Genomic DNA, 22,775 nt, shown 5'->3' with positions numbered 1-22,775 from the left:
ATACCATTGTGCCCAGTTACGAAACTCAAATCCTACTATATGCAAGGTATGTCGATGACGTGGTTATTTTATGGAGTGTCAAACCCAACTTACAGCATTTCATAAAGAGCGTTAACGACAACAAGTTCGGCCTCGAAATTGAACTAGAGCAAGAAAGTAATACATGCATACACTTTCTGGATTTATATATACAAATTGACAGCAAAGGGAATTTTCTCACTAAAATCTATAGAAAGCCTACATACAACCCGATATTTATCCCATGGAATTCACACGACCCGCCTAAGTATAAGCTAGCAGCATTCCGGGCGCTCATCGCGCGAGCTTATTCGCACTGCAGCAGTACCCNCTATGCTATAAACAAAAAATTGTAGGATTACTTACTGAGTGTGCACCGTTTGACTACACCATTTCTTAAGCTTGTTTTCATCGTGGAGATTGTCATTGAATGGCGTTCGCGTGCTTCCCAATAAATTATTTTTTTTTTGCGAAAAATTCGCTGAACTTTGGAGACATCATTAATATAAATATAATTTTTATGGACATTAAATAATAAATGGTTTTTAGTAGGTCCGCTGCTCGTTTAAACTCAATGGTTTGTACAATATCCGCTATTGATCTAGGTTCAACCAATCCTGTCACAACACTAGTCGGCGATGACGTTTTACCGAATTATACAAGATTTTTTATACAAATACAGTCACAATTTTTTTGCCGTGATATAGGAATCAGAACTATTGGAACCAGTGTTATAGGGGGGGTCGACTGTATTTAAATTCTTAGTAATGGCAATAAAAAGTTTGGAAGAAACTGGAAATACTATGAAATATCAGTGGGGAATAATGAAATAAACTCTGGTCCATTTAGAGGAATTTGCAAAAGAAATGCTCAAGCAGTCAATTTGGAAAAACCCAGTAATTCAAGAATTCATTCATTGCAGACATGAAATACTTGTTTCCATGGAGGTAGAAAGATCTTTCTCCATACATAAGCATTTATTAGCAGACAAGCAAATGAACTTTACAGAAAAACAATGAAATGATAAATATCATGTACTGTAACAAATTTTTATTTGAATACTAGTTGTGTTTTCTGAAATGTAAATTTTTTGCACTTATTTCTGACCCTTTTCAGCCTAATTCACACCCTTTTTCCCCTACATAAAAATTCAGGCATTAATTATCACTTATTCAACATTGCACATGTGGCAGTACTCCATTTTGTATGTATTAATTTAAGTATAGTTTTAGTCCTCTCCTTTGTTCTTTGTTTTTTCTTGCTTCCAGAACTTTCCTTTCTTTCCCTTGGGTGATGATGACCAATTCTTGAAACCAGGAATAACAATGAAAGAAAGGAGGCCCTGAGGGCCAGTGAGTGGAAGAAAGAGAGATTCTTTGCCCCAGACCTCAAGGTGGACAGATGTCGAATGTGGTGCTTCAGGTTGTAAATATCAACGACTGGAGAATTCAAGCAGTCCGAGAAAAATGTTGGATTATATTGTAGTTACGATAAAAAGTGTAGATACTAGGTGTAAGGAGAAACTTAATGAAGACAACAAGGAGAGACTTTCCAGAAAAGCTTCAATGTGGCATCCTACCCAAATTGTGAAGTCCAGCAAAACCCTGGGTATTTCACTCTTTACTATATTCTATTTTCCCAAATATTGTACTCTCCCTATCATCTCTGATCTTCCCCTAGTTTTTAAGTTAGTATATATGCATTAGTTATATGCTTTCAGGTATCATTTGTACTTATTTGTTGCGAATGGTATATCTTTTGTCATTCCCACCATTAATCATTATTAGAAGCCATGTTGTAATTGTTGATTATAGAGTTGAAATTCACAAAAAACTTGTTCAAATATATGAAATAAAATACTGTTGCTAAATATTCTTGTCATGTTTCCTTAGTCAATCTACATACAAGCATACCCTTCCACAACAGGTAATTTACTAAAAGCAAAGGCAACTGTTCTAAATTATAAAGAAGAAAAATTGCTTGCATATACCATTTATATTGACATCTCCAAAGCTTTTGATTCTTTTACCAGACCATAGTAAAGTTAAAGATGAAAATATTGTTAGCCGATGATGGCAAATATACCGAATAAAGAGTCACGCACAGCAGATGGTGGAACAAAGTACTTTTGCAAAAAAGATACTGGTTCTTAAGGATTCAAACTCAAAACTATAAGCAGTAACATGGCATCACCCAAAAAATCCAAAATGTTGGCAGACAAAATATCATGAGACATACAAAGAACCAAGCTCAGATAATGCTATAACTATTCCTTCTTTGGACTATCCCTTTTGGACTTCCTTCTTCCTTATACTAAGGAAGAAGGAAGTCCAAAAGGGTAGGGAAGAAATAGCGAGATAGTTAACAGAACAGAATTGAATACCCAAGATGTACAAATGTTACACAACTTCCATGAGAGGCCACATAGAACTCACTTGGACTGATTTTGAGTCGTTGTCTTTGTTTTTCTAAATTTGAGATTCGCTTCATTAAGTTCATTGATTCTTCTCATGCCAGTTTGGTTTCACCATTCTTGCTGATACTTGACAACATTCAGCATCTTCATCATTATTTTTACTTCCAGAAGGCCAGCAGAGAAAAAGATTCCTCTTTTTCCAAACATGCCCTCAGGTAGCCTTGTCCCTCTTTGCTCATGTGGTTCCATGAATTGGCTCTCACCTCCCAAAGGACTAGAGTAAGAAAGAACAAAGAATGAAGGAAAGATTCTAAACTATGACTAAGTGAAAATTATACTATGACATACAGCCACAACATTTAATGTTGCACACAACATGTAAAACAAGACAAAAAATTCAGTTCATACTCTTGCCCCACATTCCTTTATTCTTATCTGGTTTTTACAGATACTATTGTAATTTACATATAATGTCACGCATTTCAAATTAATGTTTTAAATTTACTTGTTATTAATGTTATGTTCCAAATGGCTAATGCTGTTATCATTTAAATTTAAACCATTTGAAATCTGTTCATTTTTAATTACTACTTGAAGACGATGTTCATATCTTTGTCGAAAGTTCCAGACGGAAATAAAATGTTCCTTAAAATGCTCCTTAACGCCTTTGGTGTGAATTTTCGCTTGAGTCAGATACTATTGATTATAACTTTGTCAGCAAGAACTACACAAATACAATGATTGAGATTTCTAAAAACTATACCATATAAAATATTCTATAAGATATCTTTGGATAATATGCCAAATTCCATGTTTTAGATTTTTCACCTAAAAGAGAAAAGCAAAAATTATATCAAAATATTCAATTGCTTCCATTACAAGTTGATATGAGGATCTGGAACTGTTATTTTAATTATTCGAAAAATTAATATTTGATGTTTTTTGAAAGCTTTACAAAGCCTAAAGTCATAAATTTCTAGAGAAAAGTTAATAAAGTTTATTTCCAGTTTGACTTCCTTGTCGGAAAATGATACATCTTCCTTCACGTAAATTCTAGAATTTGTATTTCTTCACCATGTGAGTGATGTCATCCTATCTACTTCCTCACATTACCATCAGAACAATAACAGAAAACATATAACGAAATGATGGACTGATTGCTTACATCCTGCCAATTTATCAGGAATATTTTGAAGTACTCAAAACTAAAGAACACATTAAAAAAATTTAAAAAAGAATAAAAAAAATTAATCAAAATCATGATTGTAAAATGTAAACGAGCATGTTCATATCTAACTTTTTCTAATAAAATTCATTATTTTTCATTAATATACAATTAATTTTGAAAATGGTCTGTCATTTGACCTCTGTAATAACACATTTACTTATAACTTACAAATCAAATTTTACAATCATAGAAAATATTTACATTATACGAGCAGATACTCAACGAAATATTTTGTTATATAGTTATAAAATATTTATACATCCAAACACAAAATCTTAAATATCTCAAAATGAGAAATACATGACTTAGGTCACTTTCAAAATCATTGACATATTATAGATGCTTATACTTACTTTCATCCTGTTCTTTAGGAGGAATAATCCAGGAACAAGTCCTGTTGCAATTACCAATTACTGAATAAACTCCATTATTTTCAAGTGTTATTTTATGACAACCTTTACATGAAATAGTAAATATAGAAAAATTACTAATAAAACTCGGTACATGTACTGTACATTATTTATATCTCTACCTGCATTACTATAATCAATTAATAAACTCCAAATACCTTTAAAATGCAGTCTATTTTAAAACTTCTCGAACGTTTTCGGTCAGATTAACAGACCTTCTTCAGGATCGAACTAATAGAATTTAAATTTGCCAAATGGAAATTCCAAAATGTTCTATAATCTTCTCATACTCAATTGCGCATGTCCATTTTTATAATTGTAATGCCGCCGCTTTTCATGCTGATGCTATTTTGTTTGATTCTCGAAAATCTATATTTTGCCCTTTTTCTCTGTATTTGTAAATGTTCTTTTAATCAGCATTTAGAGCACTGATTAAAATAGCATACACTTATTGTAGCAAAATTCATGACACACGTAAAGAGCTGGAATACATCACAAAGCTCGCAAGAGATGTAGGACTTAAGCAAAATAAAGTAAAAGCCTTAATACAAGCAGAAAAAGATTGAAATCAAATGGAGCAAGACAGATGTCATACAAAAGGTTGAAAATAGAAGACATCTAAAATATGCAGAAGCCTGGCACATTTTCAAATACAGAGAAAAAGGGCAAAATATAAATTTTCGAGAATCAAACAAAATAGCATCAGCATGGAAAGTGGCGGCATTACAATTATAAAAATGGACATGCGCAATTGAGTATGAGAAGATTATAGAATGTTTTGGAATTTCCATTTGGCAAATTTAAATTCTATTAGTTTGATCCTAAAGAAGGTCTGTTAATCTGACCGAAAACGTTTGAGAAGTTTTAAAATAGACTGCATTTTAAAGGTATTTTGGAGTTTATCAATTGTACATTATTTGTTAATGAAAGCAAAAAATATTTTTATTAAAAAATAAATGTGATAAATTTAATTAAATGTTTGTTTTTACAAATTGACTTTTCTTTATATTAAAAACTAAAATGTAAATAATGCAAATGTAACAAAAGCTTTATGTAATATAATATTTGTTCTAATTAAAACCTATCCTGAAAAGTTTAGCTGAATAGATCAACAGAAAGCCAATAGTAGAAAGCTAGAAAAATAAAGTAAAAATAAAAATAAGGTGTCTCTGAAAATAAACTACTCGTTAGCATATGTAATTAACTTTATTATAATACAAATGTAACTTTGTGCCTCACTACAGCTAACAAACGACATCTCAGAGACAAAGAAACGCAACAAAAGTCAAAGGTAAGGAGTGACCGAACTAGGTCAAGGGCAGTTTGGTGTGGGTTATTCCTTGGAGGTTTACATATATGACAAATACTGTTTTTATAATAGTTTTAATTAAAGTACAGGGTTATTTAAAAAAATAACTTCCCCAACTCATAGGACTCGGAAATGTGTTCTACTACTTGAAATGAAACATTTGGACAACAGGTACAGTAATTCAGATGTTGCAGTCACAATTTATTAAATAAAAATTTTTTATACAAAATGTCACTGATAGGTGATGACAGATCTATGCACTGGGGTTCAAACTGTTCCATCATTGGAGAATGGTATCTTAACATGATAATGACTTTTGTGATCCCAGGGCTTCAATGATATAAGTGCCTTCAGAATACCATATTCATGCAAAATAATGCACCACCCCACATCATGTACTCTGTTCAATGTGTGTTAAGGCAGTTTCACAGGTGGATGGGTGATCATCCATTACTTCCCAACAGCTTGGACTCTTCATTCACCTGATCTCAACCCATGTGACTTCTGGTAATGGAGTTCCTTGAAAGAACAGGTCTATCATGAAAGATGTTGTAAGGAACCAAGTCTGAGCGTTATTTTATTTTTGCTTTTATTCTATTTTTGTTTGCGGCTTATGTTTTGTTAGGACAAAGGTTTCCTCACCACTCGCCTTAGAAACTTAAAAATAGAAGAGAAACCAACTCACCGATGAGAGAAAAGCACCATAGATAAAACTCGCTCACATTTGTGCTCCCAAGCAGAAAAAAGTAAGTCCGCACCGAGAAAAGGGGGGAGACCCCACAAGCACAACTTAGGAACTTGCTAAACCTTAAAGAATAAAACATCCCAAAAAAAAAAAAATAATAATAATAATGTAAAAGTTTAGCAAGTATTGTCGGACAATAGGCTGCCAGACAAACATAGTTTTTATTGTTAGCAAATAAGTATGTAAATGAAGGGAGTGATCTCACTCAGAATTGTGACATCACCTGACAGTATAAAGACCAAACCTCAAGTGAAGATGACCGAGGTGAGTTTCTGTTAGCAATGAGCGTGGTGAGCTTCGTAGCAGCAAACGAGAGAGATGTGTCTGATAGGATAAAGTAGTTCCAAGGCAATTTTGAAGTTATTTGATTTGTGGATGAAGATTAGAGAAAGTCTTGAGAGTTGAGGAAAAAGGTTCCTAGTATATTGAGGTGACAATTAGGACCTTTAATTCATAAGAATCATTGTACATAAGTTAAGTCTTTGAATTTTTTGTCAAATTCCAAAGGGGAATAGTTAAGTTAGAAAATAGATTGATTTGAGTTTTGTCAGGTTGATTTTTATTGATTTACGTTGAATAAATTGTTATTTGATTTTTACTACATTTTGTATATAGTTATTACTAGAATTTTTATTAAATATTGGATTGTTTTTGACTAACTTTGTCATTATTTAATTCGGTGCATGCTTAAAGTCCAGGCTTGGCACATTAACGTGAATCCGCATAAAGTACCCGTTAGGTAACAGCTATTTCTGGCACACAGTCATGTCGATAATTGTTAGAAAAGTCAGAAAAATAATATAGTACTTTACAATGTGATTCTGTGTCAGATCTAAAGGACAGTATTTGTCAGCATATTCTCACAATTAAAGTGGACTCATTGAGTTCAGCAATGGAAAATATTCTTGTGAATGGAGGACATATTGAACATTTACAACTGATTTCCATAACTCTGGCACCACTTATTGGTGACTTCTTGCACAAAAAATTTTTATTTAATAAATGGTGAGTTTGGACAACCTATTTTCCAAATGTTTCCTTTTTAGCAGTGGAACATGCTACAGAACCCTCTTGAGTTGGAGAAGTTATTTTTTTAACAACCCTGTGTATATAACACACACACACACAAAAACTAATTATAATTATAAAATTCATAAATTTTTAAATAAACATTTTATTTATTTCAAATTACCATTAAATAAGTTATATCTTTTGACAATAGCATGAGCCATTTTAAGAATAAAAAGATAGATTTATATACAGTAAGACCTCTGAAAGTTGACCACCCAAGGGACTAAAGGAAACTGGTCAAAATATAGAACAACTGTACTGATAAGTAGACACACTTTGTTTTATTGTACAGCTTTTATTAGAGAATGTCATACAGAAACACACACTGTGAAAACACAAGAAAATCATTCATACAATACTGTATCATACAAAATCAATACATTTGCATATGTATTGTTTTCTCATGGTTTGGAAAAAAAAATAAAAAAGTCAATTTTAGTCTGTTTCTTATTCTTTATATGAAGGTAAGTGGAGAAAGCATTCTCAATACTGGCTATACTACTCAGCATACCTAAGCATTTTTCCTTGGCAAATAACTAACTGCATTATCAAATGATTGACATCCTCTTCATTTGGAATATCTGCAATCAATTTCTAGGTTCTTCTCACTTAATTCTTTTACTTCAATTGCTTCCGGTGCTTTTCTGCTAAATTGTGCTTTGATTAATGCTAATTGAAAATTTGCTTTTAGGTCAGGTTCATTGCAGATTGCCATGTTCTTATCCACTGCAACAAAACCCACAAAATCTACTCCCTCAAATTCCACCATGGAAGATGGGCTGTTTGGTGCAACATCATGCTCAAGTTGAAACAAATTTAGCTTTCTTGAAGCACTTCTGAAGTGTTTCAGGCTGAACTTTATTCTAAGCAGAAGTAACCCAGAGAATACCATCCAGAACAGTAACTGATGCAGCAGATGGACATTTTAGCAATGACCTACTGTAGAAGCTGGACTCAGTAGTGCATTTTGAATGTTTTGATTATGTCTCAGTCAAAAGGTTTAATTTTTGACATAGTGTTTGGAGACCAAAATACCAGTTTTACATTTGTAAGATGACTTATTTTGGGGATGGCTAGGACAATTGTCCACAATTTGTGGGAGCTTGAAAGTTGGGGAGTTGCACGGTGTGGAGTCCCACAAATTTGGATAACAGCTTTCAAACAACTCAACCCAAGATATTAATACTCCTTTCTTGCTCACATGCTTATTTTGCCTTGGTGCGCACTACATGCATGAACTAAGCTCTTTTACTGCCATTTCTCACTATGATACTTTTATTTATTATCATTCTTATCTATGCGCTATGATGTAAGAACTTTTAAATAACATTCGAAAACCATAATCAGCTGAACCGTCAGAAACATCATTCAAAATATTCAATATTAAAATTTGTAAAACCATCAGAATATCGTTCGGAAAGCTTTAAACTATCATATTCTATATACTGCTTGATGATGGTAGTTTTACACTACTGAAAGTGCTAGCGGATAAGATCTTTCTCCAAAAGTCAGATAAATTTCTGTGTCTGGGACTCCACTCCTGTAATGCCACTGCACTTAAGTATTATAGTGATAGTAAACGTCGGCATGAAGTGCAAACATATTATATCATAGTAAAATCGTGAGACCAATAAAAATTTGACATTATATTAAGGTTGTTGTTACATCCAATATGTTATAATTGGATTAAACTGTATTTTGTTTGTGCAAAATAAAAATATTAATTTTTTCAAAAACAGGAAATTTTTGTCAAGCATTGACAAAAATTCAACCTGGGCTGACACACAACGGAGAGAAATTTCGAAATTGGATAGGTTAATTTCATCGAAAATGCATTGTGGATGACCTTGTGGTCATGGCTGGCAAAGTTTGAAAGATTGCGCTCAAAACCAGCAATACCAAAGAAGATTGGAAAATGAGAACAAGACCCACCTTGTGCCAAAGTGATTCCGCTTAGTAGTGAGTCTCCGAGACATAGTCTTGTCCCAAATACAATTTTGCCATTTTACTTGTTTTTATATTAATTTGCATAATAATGTATGTTAAATAACACATAAACATATATACACACACAGAAATCTAAAGTTCATTTTTTGGGACGAAAGTCTTGGCTTTTCTGAAATTCTTGTTTTTTTGCAGTAAAGTTGTGTAGTTTAATTTGTAGCTTTTTTCTTTCCTTAAGCAAATGTCGGTAGCAGAAGATCACATCCAAAATGCCCCGTTTTGTTTTTGCACTCCTTTCAAAACCTGGATTGTTTGCTACAATTTGATCGATGATTTCGATTATCGTTATCAAACTTTTACTAAGGAAATCTGTAGAGAAATTCTTTGGATTCTTCGCTTTCAGAATCACTATTTTCCAGTTCTACATGAATTCCTTGTTCTGCCAGTTCTCAAAGGTCATTGTTGGTAAGGCTCTCACCAGTAACCTGCAGTAACTCCTCAATATCCTGCTCGTCTACATCCTAGTCCTGCCGTATTGATTAGGTTGACAATTTGGTCAACCTAACAATACAGAGATAGGTTTTTCTCATTGAGAATTCTTCGATACCTTCAGCCATAACTTCTTCCACACTTCGTTAGTGCATTTATCAGTTAATACTTGCCAAGCAAAGTTGATACTGCATATGGCATGCATGATGTTATATTTTTTTTTCCAAAATTGCACCAAAAAAAACATATATTTAAGGAAAGTACAGCACTATGATAAATTACCACCTTTTGCTGATTGGTTCATGTTTGGGAATAATCGTATTATATATTAATCAATAAAATACCACAATAATTTGAATCAGCATAAATTTTGAGCTTTTTTTTAGTCTTTGAGCAGACTGTGTTATATTGAATCAGCATTAATCAGGGTCTTACTGTATTATTATTAGTGAGAGGGCCGAGCTTGGTGTAATGACCCTAATTTTTCGATATTTGGTGCCATATTTGTCATCAGCAACCTTAAATTGCACTGTTCCACTATTGATAACCTGTTTCTTATCTTTGTTAGTAAATTGCTGTCTAAATAAATAATCGACACACACCGGAAGAATATAATAATAAACTTTCTACAAACCTATAACCAGCGTGAAATATGTTCAATTACTTAGGCTAACGTTTTCAGATCCCACTGGATCCTTCATCAGGCTATGTTCCATTTGTAACGATCCGTTAGAATGCCAGCTGTCTTTGGAACGAAATTTCAAATATCGTATTTCGAGTTCCATTTGGAATCACGTGCCTTTCAACTCGAAACTCCGGTTGCTATGTAACGATCTTCTACTTGTATGTCGGATTATGTATTTCTATGAATAAATTTGTTTGAGTGTGTCAGAATTCGGAGAAAATGTGTGTAGCTATTTTTAACTTATTATAAGTACCGATGCCATTTTAATTTGAATCTCCTTTCCGTATTAGGGCTTGCCATGCCAAAGATAACGTAATTTCATCTTTGGAATTAATGGGGGTTGATGAGTTGTAGGCTTTGCATATTTCTATTTGTTCTAACCATCTGAGTTGGTCCACATGTGATGTTGTGATAAGGAGTTTGGCCCTCGCGAAGTCTGCAGATATCTCCAGATCCGATGCATATACAGATAAAGCGGTGGTACATCTGTTGTGTATAATGTCCTTTCGGTGTTCCTTCCATCTTACCCCAACTGCCCTTTTCGTGGCTCCAATGTATACTAATTCTCTGTCACATCTATGGTCGGTGAGAGGCACTGCATACATCCCAGGAAGTTTGTCTTGATCTGGCTTGTCTTTCTCATTGCGTAGAAGATGAAAAATAGACAGGCATCTTCTGTATGCTATGCGCACTCCTTGTTGTCTCGCGATTCTATGATACACGGAATCTAAGATCGGGTTGTATGTGACCGGTATGATACGCTGTTCCTGTTGTATGCTATCCCCATTAGTGGCAGCAGACGGTGGTATTCCGGCGTTGTATTGTCTTGCCAATCTCTGTATTATGTTGTTGAAGCCATGTAGGCTGGCCACCTTTTGGAGATATCTCATTTCTTTATCCAATGCCCTCTGTGTAGAGCAGTGCATGCGTGCTCTTTTGACAAGTGCCCTAAATGCTGCCAATCTGTATCCGATCGGGTTGCACGAGTCCGCCGGTATATACGTTGGGAAGTCCGATTCCTTGCGGTATATAGATGTGCTTATGCTAGACCCTCTAATTGCAATGCTCACATCCAGAAAGTGGACCGTGAAATCACTATGCTGTTCCAGCTCGATAGTTAGGCCATAAGGGTGGTTGTTTACCTGATCCACAAAGAGGTTGATGTCAGGGTCATTCCTCCACAGTATAATGACATCATTGACGTAACGCTTGTATAAAATGATGCTGTTGAAGAAATTTGGAATTATCTCTTCCTCCAATTGTCGGATGACAAGTTCACATAGATCTCCTGAGACCGCACTACCCATAGGTACACCTCTGCCTTGGTTATAAGTGATTCCATTGAACTGGAACACAGAGTAGTAGCATACCAGGTGTGCCAACTCCAGAATTTGTTGGTGTAACCGTTCATCATTCACGTATTGCAAAAGGAAGTCTCTGATGGCACAAAAACAAAATGGCATCTCAATGGAAGGGTATAATGAACAGAAATCCATGATTGATATGTAAGCCGGTTGCTCAGTATGTTTAAGGATTTCTATTAATTCATTCGAACTGGAAATAGTATATCGGTATCCTTGTAACTGTGGTGAGATGATGTGATGCAAAGCTGCCTCCAATTTGCGGGTGTGAGATTTAGCTTTATAAACAACAGATCTTAGCTTCTGCCCTTGTTTATGGGTTTTCGCAAATGCGAACAGTTTGGGGGTGTCTGGTGCGTCCATGACTATATCCTGCATCCCTAGCCTCTTCACCAATCTCAAGCCTGAAAAGCGTTTAACTCTGTCGTGGAGTTTTTCAATCACTCCGGTTTCCTGCTCAACACATTTGGTATCCTCGATATATTCATACAACTCCCTTTCGTAAGTTTCCCTTTTCATCACTATCAATGCCTTGGTTTTATCAGCCTTAGTGAATGTGATGTTATTATCGCGGCTCCATCTAATCGCGCTTGATATGTCCTCTTTGAATCAATACACTCGTGCTGACTTCTTGATGTTTTTAACTTTGTAGGTGGCCATCCATCTGTAATATCCTTTTTGTATATTCGACATTTGCAAATAGAAATATGCAAATCCTACAACTCATTAACCCCCATTAATTCCAAAGATGAAATCACATTATCTTTGGCATGGCAAGCCCTAATACAGAAAGGAGATTCAAATTAAAACGACATCGGTACTTATAAGTTAAAAATAGCTACACGCATTTTCTCCGACTTCCGACACACTCAAACAAATTTATTCATAGAAATACATAATCCGACATACAAATAGAAGATCGTTACGTAGCAACCGAAGTTTCGAGTTGGAAGGCATGTGATTCCAAATGGAACTCGAAATACGATATTTGAAATTTCGTTCCAAAGACAGCTGGCATTCTAACGGATAGTTACAAATGGAACATAGCCTGATGAAGGATCCAGTGGGATCTGAAAACGTTAGCCTAAGCAATTGAACATATTTCACATTGGTTATAGGTTTGTAGAAAGTTTATTATTAAATTGCTGTCTATGCTAAATTCTCTTTCGGCTAAATATGATCATGTGAATGCAATTAAAAACTTCTTTGATGCAGCCCATAAAGTTGGATATAATACTGGAATTTGTCTTTTAAGCCAAAATTCTTGATATCCATTTTTTAATTTCAATTTTAACTCTTCATTTGTTCACAATTCTACCAACGCCTCCTGTAGTGATAATTCTGCTGTTTGTAGGTTTGAGAAAGATTCTAGTCCCCAATCTTGAGTAGTCATGTCAAGGACATCCTGAAATCTATTTGTAAAATCTTCTTCAAGTGCTTTCAAATGTTAGCAAAATACCACAATGTTACCACTATTTGTTTCCACAGAGGAAAGATTTGGAAACTGATAGAATTGTCTTCAACCTAAATTTTGTTTGTACAAGGCAAGTTTTGGCACTAATTCAGAAATAGTTGCCTTTGCTTTTAATCAAATTCAAATCATCTCCTTGCAACTGTAGATTTGTTTTATTAAATTTATTATATAAATCAGTTAAATAAGCTATATCATTCTTAAATTTCAATATTCCAGGATGTCCTTGACATGACTACATATAAGCTTGATCAAGAAATATAAGTTTTGTTGATTGAGCCAGAACATACACACACACACACTGTCATGTTCTGTGTGGTGCACTGCACTGCTGCAACTTGTTCACGTACTAATCAAAAAGGTATTAGGAACAAAGCTATAATGTACCAATATCTACTTTTAATACAGACTGATCTTGCTTAAAAAACATTTAGAACTATTTGTTGAAACATGCATACAATGATTTTTAGTATTAATCAAACTTTTTAGTGCATTCTTGCGAGTATTGCCTGGGAGGATCGCAGTTGATCCTCAACACCCCCTAAATTTTCCTTGCACCAAAAAGCCCTACTGGTGGCATTACCAACCCTGTTGGGAACTACCAGTATAAGAAAATGGGACTCCAAATTAGGTATATAAAAATGAAGTCTGTATTATTGCATTTTCCTGATACCATTTAACAACACCCAAAGATAAAAAAGTTCATTTTTAAAAACTATAATTTTAGTTTTATCTAAATGTATATTTAAAAAGTAATCATTGCAATATTTTTCAATTATTTGGATCTTTGTAGGTCATATTGCATATCTACAAGGATAACAATGTTGTCAGTGTAGAGAAACAAATGTAATTCTGTAGCTTCAATATTAATACTTACATTATTTGATTCAATCAATGAGTTAATCATAATCAATCTATTTATGTAGATATTAAATAATGTGGGACTCAATGCATCCCCTGCAATACACCTTTAGTAACTTTAATCAAATCTGTTAGACCAAGATATCTGATTCTGATCAGTTGTATGAAGAGTCAGTGAAAAAGTAATGCATCCAATTTTATTTCTCTTTTATTTTACAAGAAAACTAAGTGAAATTTATACAGCATTTAGCCACAACTTTTATGATTAAGTTCTCACTTTTCAATATAATCTCCATCCTTTTCAATAGTTTTTGTCCATCTTTTAACAAGGATGTGTATTCGTGCCTGATAAAAATCACTTTCTTACTCAGCCAATGGCAAACAAAATTTTTCAGTGTTTCCTCACCTTTACAGTGATGCCCACAATGAGCTTCCTTTAGTGGCCTGACAAATGGTAGTCTGATGGTGCTAAGTCAGGGCTGTATGGTGGGTGAGGTAAGATTTCTCACCCAATTTTTGCAATCTCATGAGTGATTTGTATTCTGTTGTGTGATCTTGCATTGTCATGCAAAAGAAGAACATTCACCAGAGCTTTCACTGGGCGAACTCACTGAAGATGTGCTTTAATCTTCTCACGGTGCTGATGTACTGAACAGAATTTATTGTGCACCTGTGCTCCAAAAAATCCACCAAAATCACACTCTCCACTGATTCAGTTGCAAAGAGCAACTGAATTGGTGTATGTCATGACAATGCAAAATTTGATGCATTTGTGGTTGCTGTAATCCAAATTCTCTAGTTGCTTTACCTATGTTTGTAAGTAGATGTGCATAAAAATGTGCCAAACCTTTGAACCCATTAAGATATTGGTAAAATGGGCCATGTTTGCATCAAATGATATATTATGTTTAACATATATTTTTATATGTGTAAGTCTTGGTGCAGCTGGAAAGTGCTCATGAAATATACATGTTGCTTCTTGCACATTTTGTCTCATTTCCTCATAAAGTGTAACCATTTCACAGTAGTATTCGTAAGCATAAAACATTATAGCAATGCTCTACCAATTAACAAACTACATGACATTAGCCCTTTTAATGGACAGCAGCATCAAGTGTATCATCGTATAATTTGTCACAACTGCATTTTTAATTTTCATCTTGTTCTTATGTTGAAAATTTGTGTATAAAACATGCAGTAGTTCTGAGGCAACATCTATCCTCTTTTTTGAATTAATCTATCTTACTTTAAACATTGCAGTAAAACCAATGCATCTTATCCATACATTTGTGCAATTCAAAAGGATATCTTTTGTGCCTGGATAAATTTTAAACTGAACATCCTGTACACTCTGTTTCACAATAAAGGTAATAAATTTTCATTCAACATTTTTACAAATTAACTTGGATAATGTTTAAAATCTATTTTATATATATTTCACATTATTTTTACAGTTAAAAACTTAAAAATACTTTTAATGTCTGTAAAATGTATAAGAATCGGGGCCGGATCATCACATAGACAAATGAGACAAATGTCTAAGGCCTGGTTTTTTGAAGGGCCCAGTCAAACTGTCTATTTTGAAAAGATTTGTAAATAAGATAGTTTACTTTTCTGTTAGACAACTGTATATAATAAACAAATAAACAAAAATATATTGCTTTTTATATGGTTACTAGCTGCAAGGACCCGCTTTGCTGGGTTTTTATTTGTATGTAATATAGTTTTTTTTATATATATAAAAGACTGTTTTTCTAAGTAATCTAGAATCTAGCTGCAAGGACTCGGTTCGCTGGGCAAAAAGTAACGATAGTGAAGATTAAGATAATTACATTATAACCAATCTTACCCGTTCTCACAGAATGCAAGAATTAGGTCCCCCATTAAAATGTCGAGGGCTCCAAAGTGGGTTAATCTGGCCCTGATAAGAATTGTCTCAAAATATAACATTATTATATAAGATTATAGTGTAAATTATTTATATTAATATTTTGATAGACTTTAAACTTTGTCACTTTATAGATTATACTATTTTCATTAAAAATGTTTTTTTTTCCTACGATGTCCTAGACAATAACTTTCAACTATACCATATTATGTTAAATATGTAATTAAAATAAATGGTTAATATTCTCATTTTTTAAGACATTATCTTGTAAAATTACAAATATATAAAATAGACAAACCCTTTTCAATGCCTTTGAAATTCAATTCTATTGATGAATTTTGTCCAAAATTTTTTCCAACTAACATCATTTTAAAACTAGTAGACACAATTGGATAAAAATATTTTTTGCTTCTTAATGTTGTTAGGAGAGATGCATTAATTGAAAAATCATCATAAATCTCAACTATTCCACTGGTAAAAAAGCTTTCTTCTGATACTGTTAGATATACTTGTTGATTATTTTGAACTTCAAGAAAATAAATAATGTCATTTCCCAAACTGGATGAATGAATAGTTATGCTTCCATTATTTCTGTAATAACCTCCATGTTCTAGAAAATTTTCATTTATAAAATTTATTATTTACATTGTACATAAATAATTAAATGATTAACAAATATAACTTACTAGAAATGTTTACTTCGGCTTGAAACTGAGATCCTTTTATTAGAAACTGACTACTAAATGATATCCACATTGTATTATGACTGGAGATTAAATAACTATCTAAAAGAAGCAAAGATGTAAAATTTTACATAGAATAATCATGTCTTTAAATAATTTTAAAAATTTATTACACTGTTGATTATCAAATTATAGCTGATACAGTAAATTTTATATATCAAAAATTTCAATCTTATATCAGATTAAACCTTTAATATAAAAAATTATAATAAAATATTTTTAATAATAATAAAATGTAAATAAAGAAAATACATCTTATAATACTAATAGCCTGGGATGCCCCCTTGTGGGCGTTCTTTACAAATTTCCATAAGGCACTGTTCCTTTGAATTTTTTGTTCCTATCAATATGCTCTACAGCTCCATTAAAGTCCCAATGGTAAGATTTACCTTCTGAATGAAAGGGTGGCAACCTCCCAAACTGTAGCCCCATGTGAACAATAAAGTCAAAGGAACCCTACCTCTACTCGCGACCCTTCGTGAGATATAAGCCCCTGAAAATTCGTATATGTCATTTCCGGTCACATGACATTGTGGTCAAAAGGGAGCTTACCGCGCAAAAAAATAACATGCGCTCGTCCACACTTGGGGGGTCGCCGACCCGCTCATTCGTAGGGTAAATTGTGGCAAACAGGCAATCACATGACCTGTAGAATAATTTTCGGAAGGCTATATCTTGGGAAGGGTCGCACGTAGGGGTATGGTTCATTAGACATTTATTGTTCGCACAGAGGGGGTCGCCACCCCTTCATTCGAAGGGTAAATCTTACCATCCCAGTCGCGTCATATGGATCTGTATTTCTACGTATTAAACATTCTATAAATACTTTAAAATAGTTTAATTTGTTTATTTACCCTCGCTTGTAAACTTCAATTTTAAACATATCCGCCATTTTTTCAACAAATTTCCTGAGAGTCAATGCGCGACGCTCACTGAGTCACAGGATGTTATAAACGTGCGCCACAAGGTTAATCATGGCATATAATAAGGCAAGGCATATAAGAATTATTTATACCATTCCATGGTATAAATAATAAATTCATATCAATAATAAATTCCTATTACAAATAAAAATAATTTATTGTTAATTTAAAATCATTGTTAGGGTGCCTCTAGTGCCCGTTTTTGGCATACCGTTACGCGGACAGACAGATACCCGTTCAATGGGTTATATACATAGATAATCAAGATGGGTTGATAATAATAATAATAACTCTCCCGTGGTCACCACCTGGTCGTGGTGGGAGAGCCCAGTAGTTTTACAGATCCATAAGGCAATGCAGGCTGGAGCACAAGCTCCTGGTAGGGACACTCATGCCAGTAAGGTCTATGGGGAGAAATGAAGCTAAGAGTGACCACACACTCACATTATGTGGAGATAATTATCATGGTAGTAACCAGATCTAAGTATGATACCGGCTCGGACGTCGCCCGGGTTAACAAGGTCCGCGTTCGTGGGTTAGGCAGAGGCTCACGTTCGAAAAATAGGCTCCAGTCTCCCTTGGTTACCGGTGGCGAAAGCAGCGCCGGCCCAAGCATGGCTACTGCAATGCCCTCAACAGATGTGAGGAATCAACCTAGCCTTGGTGTTTCTGTGGCAATGCATCCACAGACCACAAAGGCTGGAAAACCACGCCAACGGATGAAATGGACAACAGAAATGAACGAGTTTATCATCCGCACTTACTACACCATCACAAGACTCGAAACAAACATGACAGCATACAGACAACAACTACACCATAGATTCACACAACAATATCCTCACCTCACTGTCACCGAACAAAGGGTTGTTGATCAAAAACGAACAATTATACACAACAACCTTATCCCACAAACAACACTTGAACTTATCAAACAACAGGTTGCTGATCAAATACATCAACAGACAGAAACATTTAACATTAATGAAGATCACGTAACCTGTCAGGATAATCCAGCAACAAGCACTGATTACAGCACACACACAACAAGTACCACTAATGATACTGCAGGCACTTCCCCATCCATCACTGATAACGTAGACATAGAATTAGTTAATACACTCTCACTTATATTTCAGGAAACACTCACTAAATATACAGGCACAGATCCCACACAAAGACCACGAATACCGAAAATCAACACGTCAAAGGTAGTAGGAAAAACACTAAATTATGTAAACACTCACTTACTACCAAACTACATTCATTCAATTTCTACACTCTCAGACATTCATACATTAGTTTATGCTGGGGCAGTCACAGTAGTAACACACCATGGACTGAAAATACACTCACAGACAGACACACACAAAACACAATTCTATCACAAGCCTGCCTGGCAGAGAAGAATAGAAACACAAATAAATGACATTAGACAGCAATTAGGCAGGCTGACACAATACACTAAAAACAACATAACACCCAAATTAAAGAAACAACTCAAAAACATTTTCAAGAAAATCAAAACACACACAAAACATGAACATCACAACACACACATTACAGAATACATTGATACACTAAAACAGAAATTCGCAGCCAAAGCACGTAGACTCAAATGATACAAAACATGTACATTACGAAAACAACAAAATAAATTATTCACAAACAATGAAAAACTTTTCTACAGATAAATCAGTACCAACTCCATCTTCTCTGATGAAATACTTGGGAATGGTCAAATATTTAACCAAATGTAGATCTTGCTATTTGGTATATGGAGAGTTTATCTAAGACTCAGGAAAGAAATAACACAAAATTTGTGGTAAATAGTAAATACAAAGGAAGAAAGTTCTTGAGTTTCCCTGAGGGTTATTTCTCTTCAATTACACATATATCTCTATAGATATATTTATAGGAGGACGCTCTCTCTTTAAAAAATGACTAGACTAACTTAGTATCCTATATTACTTATTAACTTATATCTAATTTTACTATATAGGCCGAATGACGATTTGATCCTCGAATTTTTCTGGGTTCAGTACTGGATAACCCTTAGGCTTAGAAAAATAAAGATGGGTATGTGGCTTCTATATGATGGTACTTCTATTTGGGGTTCATCTACTTCCAATATGGGTCCTCAGTATAGTCTCCTTTTATAGACTAACCCGTAGATGAGAGTGAAAGCAAACATCATCAAATGTATAAACCTCTGTAAAATCTCTAGGGACCCCAAACAATTTAGATTTCCCTTATACTCACTCCTGACCTCCTGTATAGGTCCATCGGAGGATTTCTGTTTCTGTAATTTTACCTCCTCTCTCTTCCTATCTCTAATTCCCCGAACAACTTCTGGTTTCGCTATTTGCTTCTGACGGCGTGTTAATTTTGTTTCTTTAGCCATCTCATTCGTTTTCTTTATACTCTGTTTCCCTTTAATTTCTCTATTACTTATTACAGGTTCGTCTTCTTTATGGCGTCTTCTGTGAGGAAACACCTGAACACTTCTTATTACACTGGTCTTGGAATACGTCAAATCCATATTCTTTTTAGCTCCATTTTGACTCAATCTACAGGGTTTCCTTTTTCCGGCATTATTATTCGACTGCGGGGACTCTTTCTGACTGAATCTCCGCCAATTTTCTTCTTTGCGACTTCTCTTTTGGTCAAGTGGAATAGGAGAACAAAAGTGCACATCCCGTCCATTGGCCAATATGATTTTCTTATTTAAATAGTCTATTTTTATTCCTTCACCCTCAAGGATATCTTTGCCGATGATACCGTCGCACGGCGATGTCACCACTGGGTCCACGATTCTCCCCATCCTGCTAAATTTATATCCTCGTAATTTATATAGTGGCGATGCTATGCCTCTAACTAAAATCTCTTCACCGGGAGTATTTTCCAATTTTAATGGCATTGAATAGTGCATCAAAACATTGGGTTTTAGTTTTTCCGTAATCCTTTTTGATAAAAGCGTACTCTCAGCCTTCTCATCTATTCGAACTTTCACGGGAATATTATTTGCATATATAAGTACAACTGGTTTATTATCAGAGTGAATTGAGAAATATTTTCCTGTCCAAAACTTCTTATCTCTCCTTGTAGGGCATTGTTTGGGATAGACTTGATTATCTGGATCTCGCCTCCTATAATAAAAATGCGATTTCCTTTCACCTCTATCGCTAATAGTTTCTACCTTCTTTAGATCCCTAAAATCTTCTAACTGTTTCTGCAATGTAACTAATTTATTCTCTCTCATTTTCTTATTGGTATATAACTTTTGTTCATCTATATCATTCTGCTCCTCATTGCCAAGAGTCTCCTCATCTTTTATTACTCTCACAAACCCATGAGGACACGAAGTTAATACTTCTATTTCCTCCTCCCTTATAGCTACTTGCAAAGCTTCATCAAAGGTCTCAGGGATTTTAGACATGACCCTTTGCCGAATTTTTATGTCTATTCCATTTAAAAACTGCACTCTAAGCCTCTCATCTAATTCTTTTTTCTTGATCCTTTTTATAATTGCTATCTCTGTCTCACTAGCTCCTTCATGCTCTATCTCCACCTCTGCAGCCAAGGACTGTAGTCTAACAGCATAAGCTTGTACATCCTCATCTCGAGCTTGTACACATGCATAAAATTTCTGAAGCCTATAAGTATATGGAATTCGTTCGAAGTGATCTATCATAACCCTTTTAAAGGTCTCAAACTCTTCTACATCTTTAATTCTTTGATCTTTGCGAGCGAATTCTCGTGCATTGCCAGTCAATTTTAACCTTGCCACAGCCAACATTTGTGACTTGGTCCAGGCAGCTACTCTATTTACGTCAGCTAGAGCATCAAAGAATTCGGTAATACGAATCCCTCTTGTATCCCTTGAATATATGGGAAGTACAGTAGATCCCCCTATAAGACGGTAGATACGTTCCGTTCTTTATGAATCAATTTTGTAGGAATCATAGTTTACGGACTACGGCTGTTTGAAAGGTTTTCTTTCATAAAATTAATCGATTCTAGACTAATTCGACTCAACATTTCCAAAATACGTATATTTTTTTGAAAATAATCCGTATAAACTACGTTATAAACAAAAAATTGTAGGATTGCTTACCGAGTGTGTACCGTTCGACTACGCCCGTTGCTAAAGCTTGGTTTCGTCGCGGAACAGCGCATCAAATTGCGGCCGCGATTTCTGATATTATTTTTCTGCGAAAACTTCGTTGACCTTTGGAGACATCATTAATATAAATAATTTTTATGGCCGTTAAATAAGAAATGTTTCTTTCACAAGAAATGTATAAAATTACAGTACTAAACAGACGATAGGTCGCCTAACTCGCCGTAGCGTGACGCTAGACGGCGAAAAATATATATTTAATTATAATAAAGTTACAATAAATTAAGTTAATATATAATTATATATACAGTACCTAATTTATATATAATTAATATATAATTATATGTACAGTACCTAATTTATATATAATTTATATAATACTGTCCAGACGATAGAAATCTCTCCGTAGCGTGGCGCTACGGACGGCGGGTAAGTAGTTCGGCTGCCCGATGACGTTTTACGTATTATAGGAGTTATTTTTACCGTTGTTTACGGATAATGCCACAATTTTTATAGGAATCATAACTATAGGAAACGGTTTTATAGGGTGATCTACTGTAATGGAATCATTCCCCCTAAACCTCCTAAGGTTATAGGGTTCCCTGCCAAAGTGGCTCCTCTAGAAGATTCTCCCTCCATTTTCTAACTTATGACTAATTATTACTTACTTTAAAGAAGGAAGGACAGGAAGACACCAAACATGGTCTTTCTGTACTAAAAACCCCGGAAGCTGTCTATGAAGGACAACCTGTCTAAGATGGACGCCAAATTTTGCACAAAACCCCACTCCTGACACTAATATGTGAGAATACGGATGAAGGTCCAGGTCCTCTAATCGTCAGATCCGTTAGACCTGCTCACCTTGTCACTGAATGGCTTAATTTTTCAGAACCCGAGTGGTAAGATTCTGTGTGGGTTGTGCATAAGGAATAAATAAAGAGACTAAGAAGGCCCTTTTTATATAGAAAACGACAATTTAATCAGAATTAACAATAACACTAATAAATAATAAAAATACAGATGAGTAATATGGAAAATACATGACTTATATTATCGCTAGTCTAGGATCTATCTGTTCTACCGAGAGAGA

General features: G+C 34.5%; 1 protein-coding gene across 1 annotated transcript in view; it reads right to left on the bottom strand.

Moving 5' to 3' along the window:
• Nucleotides 1–704: 704 nt before the first annotated feature.
• Nucleotides 705–22,775, bottom strand: part of LOC111612920 (cubilin-like) — a 91,117-nt gene continuing 69,046 nt past the window's right edge. The window contains exons 8-11 of the mRNA XM_023354210.1: nucleotides 16,583–16,681; nucleotides 16,195–16,506; nucleotides 4,016–4,117; nucleotides 705–3,262 (exon numbers count right to left, since the gene is read on the bottom strand). Of these exons, the coding sequence (XP_023209978.1) occupies nucleotides 3,192–3,262; nucleotides 4,016–4,117; nucleotides 16,195–16,506; nucleotides 16,583–16,681 (584 nt within the window). The 3' untranslated portion in view covers nucleotides 705–3,191. The remainder of the gene's footprint in view (nucleotides 3,263–4,015; nucleotides 4,118–16,194; nucleotides 16,507–16,582; nucleotides 16,682–22,775) is intronic.

The sequence above is a fragment of the Centruroides sculpturatus genome, unplaced genomic scaffold (genome assembly GCF_000671375.1).
Source record: "Centruroides sculpturatus isolate CEXI.00-Female unplaced genomic scaffold, Cexi_2.0 scaffold1850, whole genome shotgun sequence".
NCBI classification, from domain to species: domain Eukaryota; kingdom Metazoa; phylum Arthropoda; class Arachnida; order Scorpiones; family Buthidae; genus Centruroides; species Centruroides sculpturatus.
Note: the sequence above shows the minus strand (reverse complement) of the source record. Positions and strands in the feature narration are given on the sequence as shown.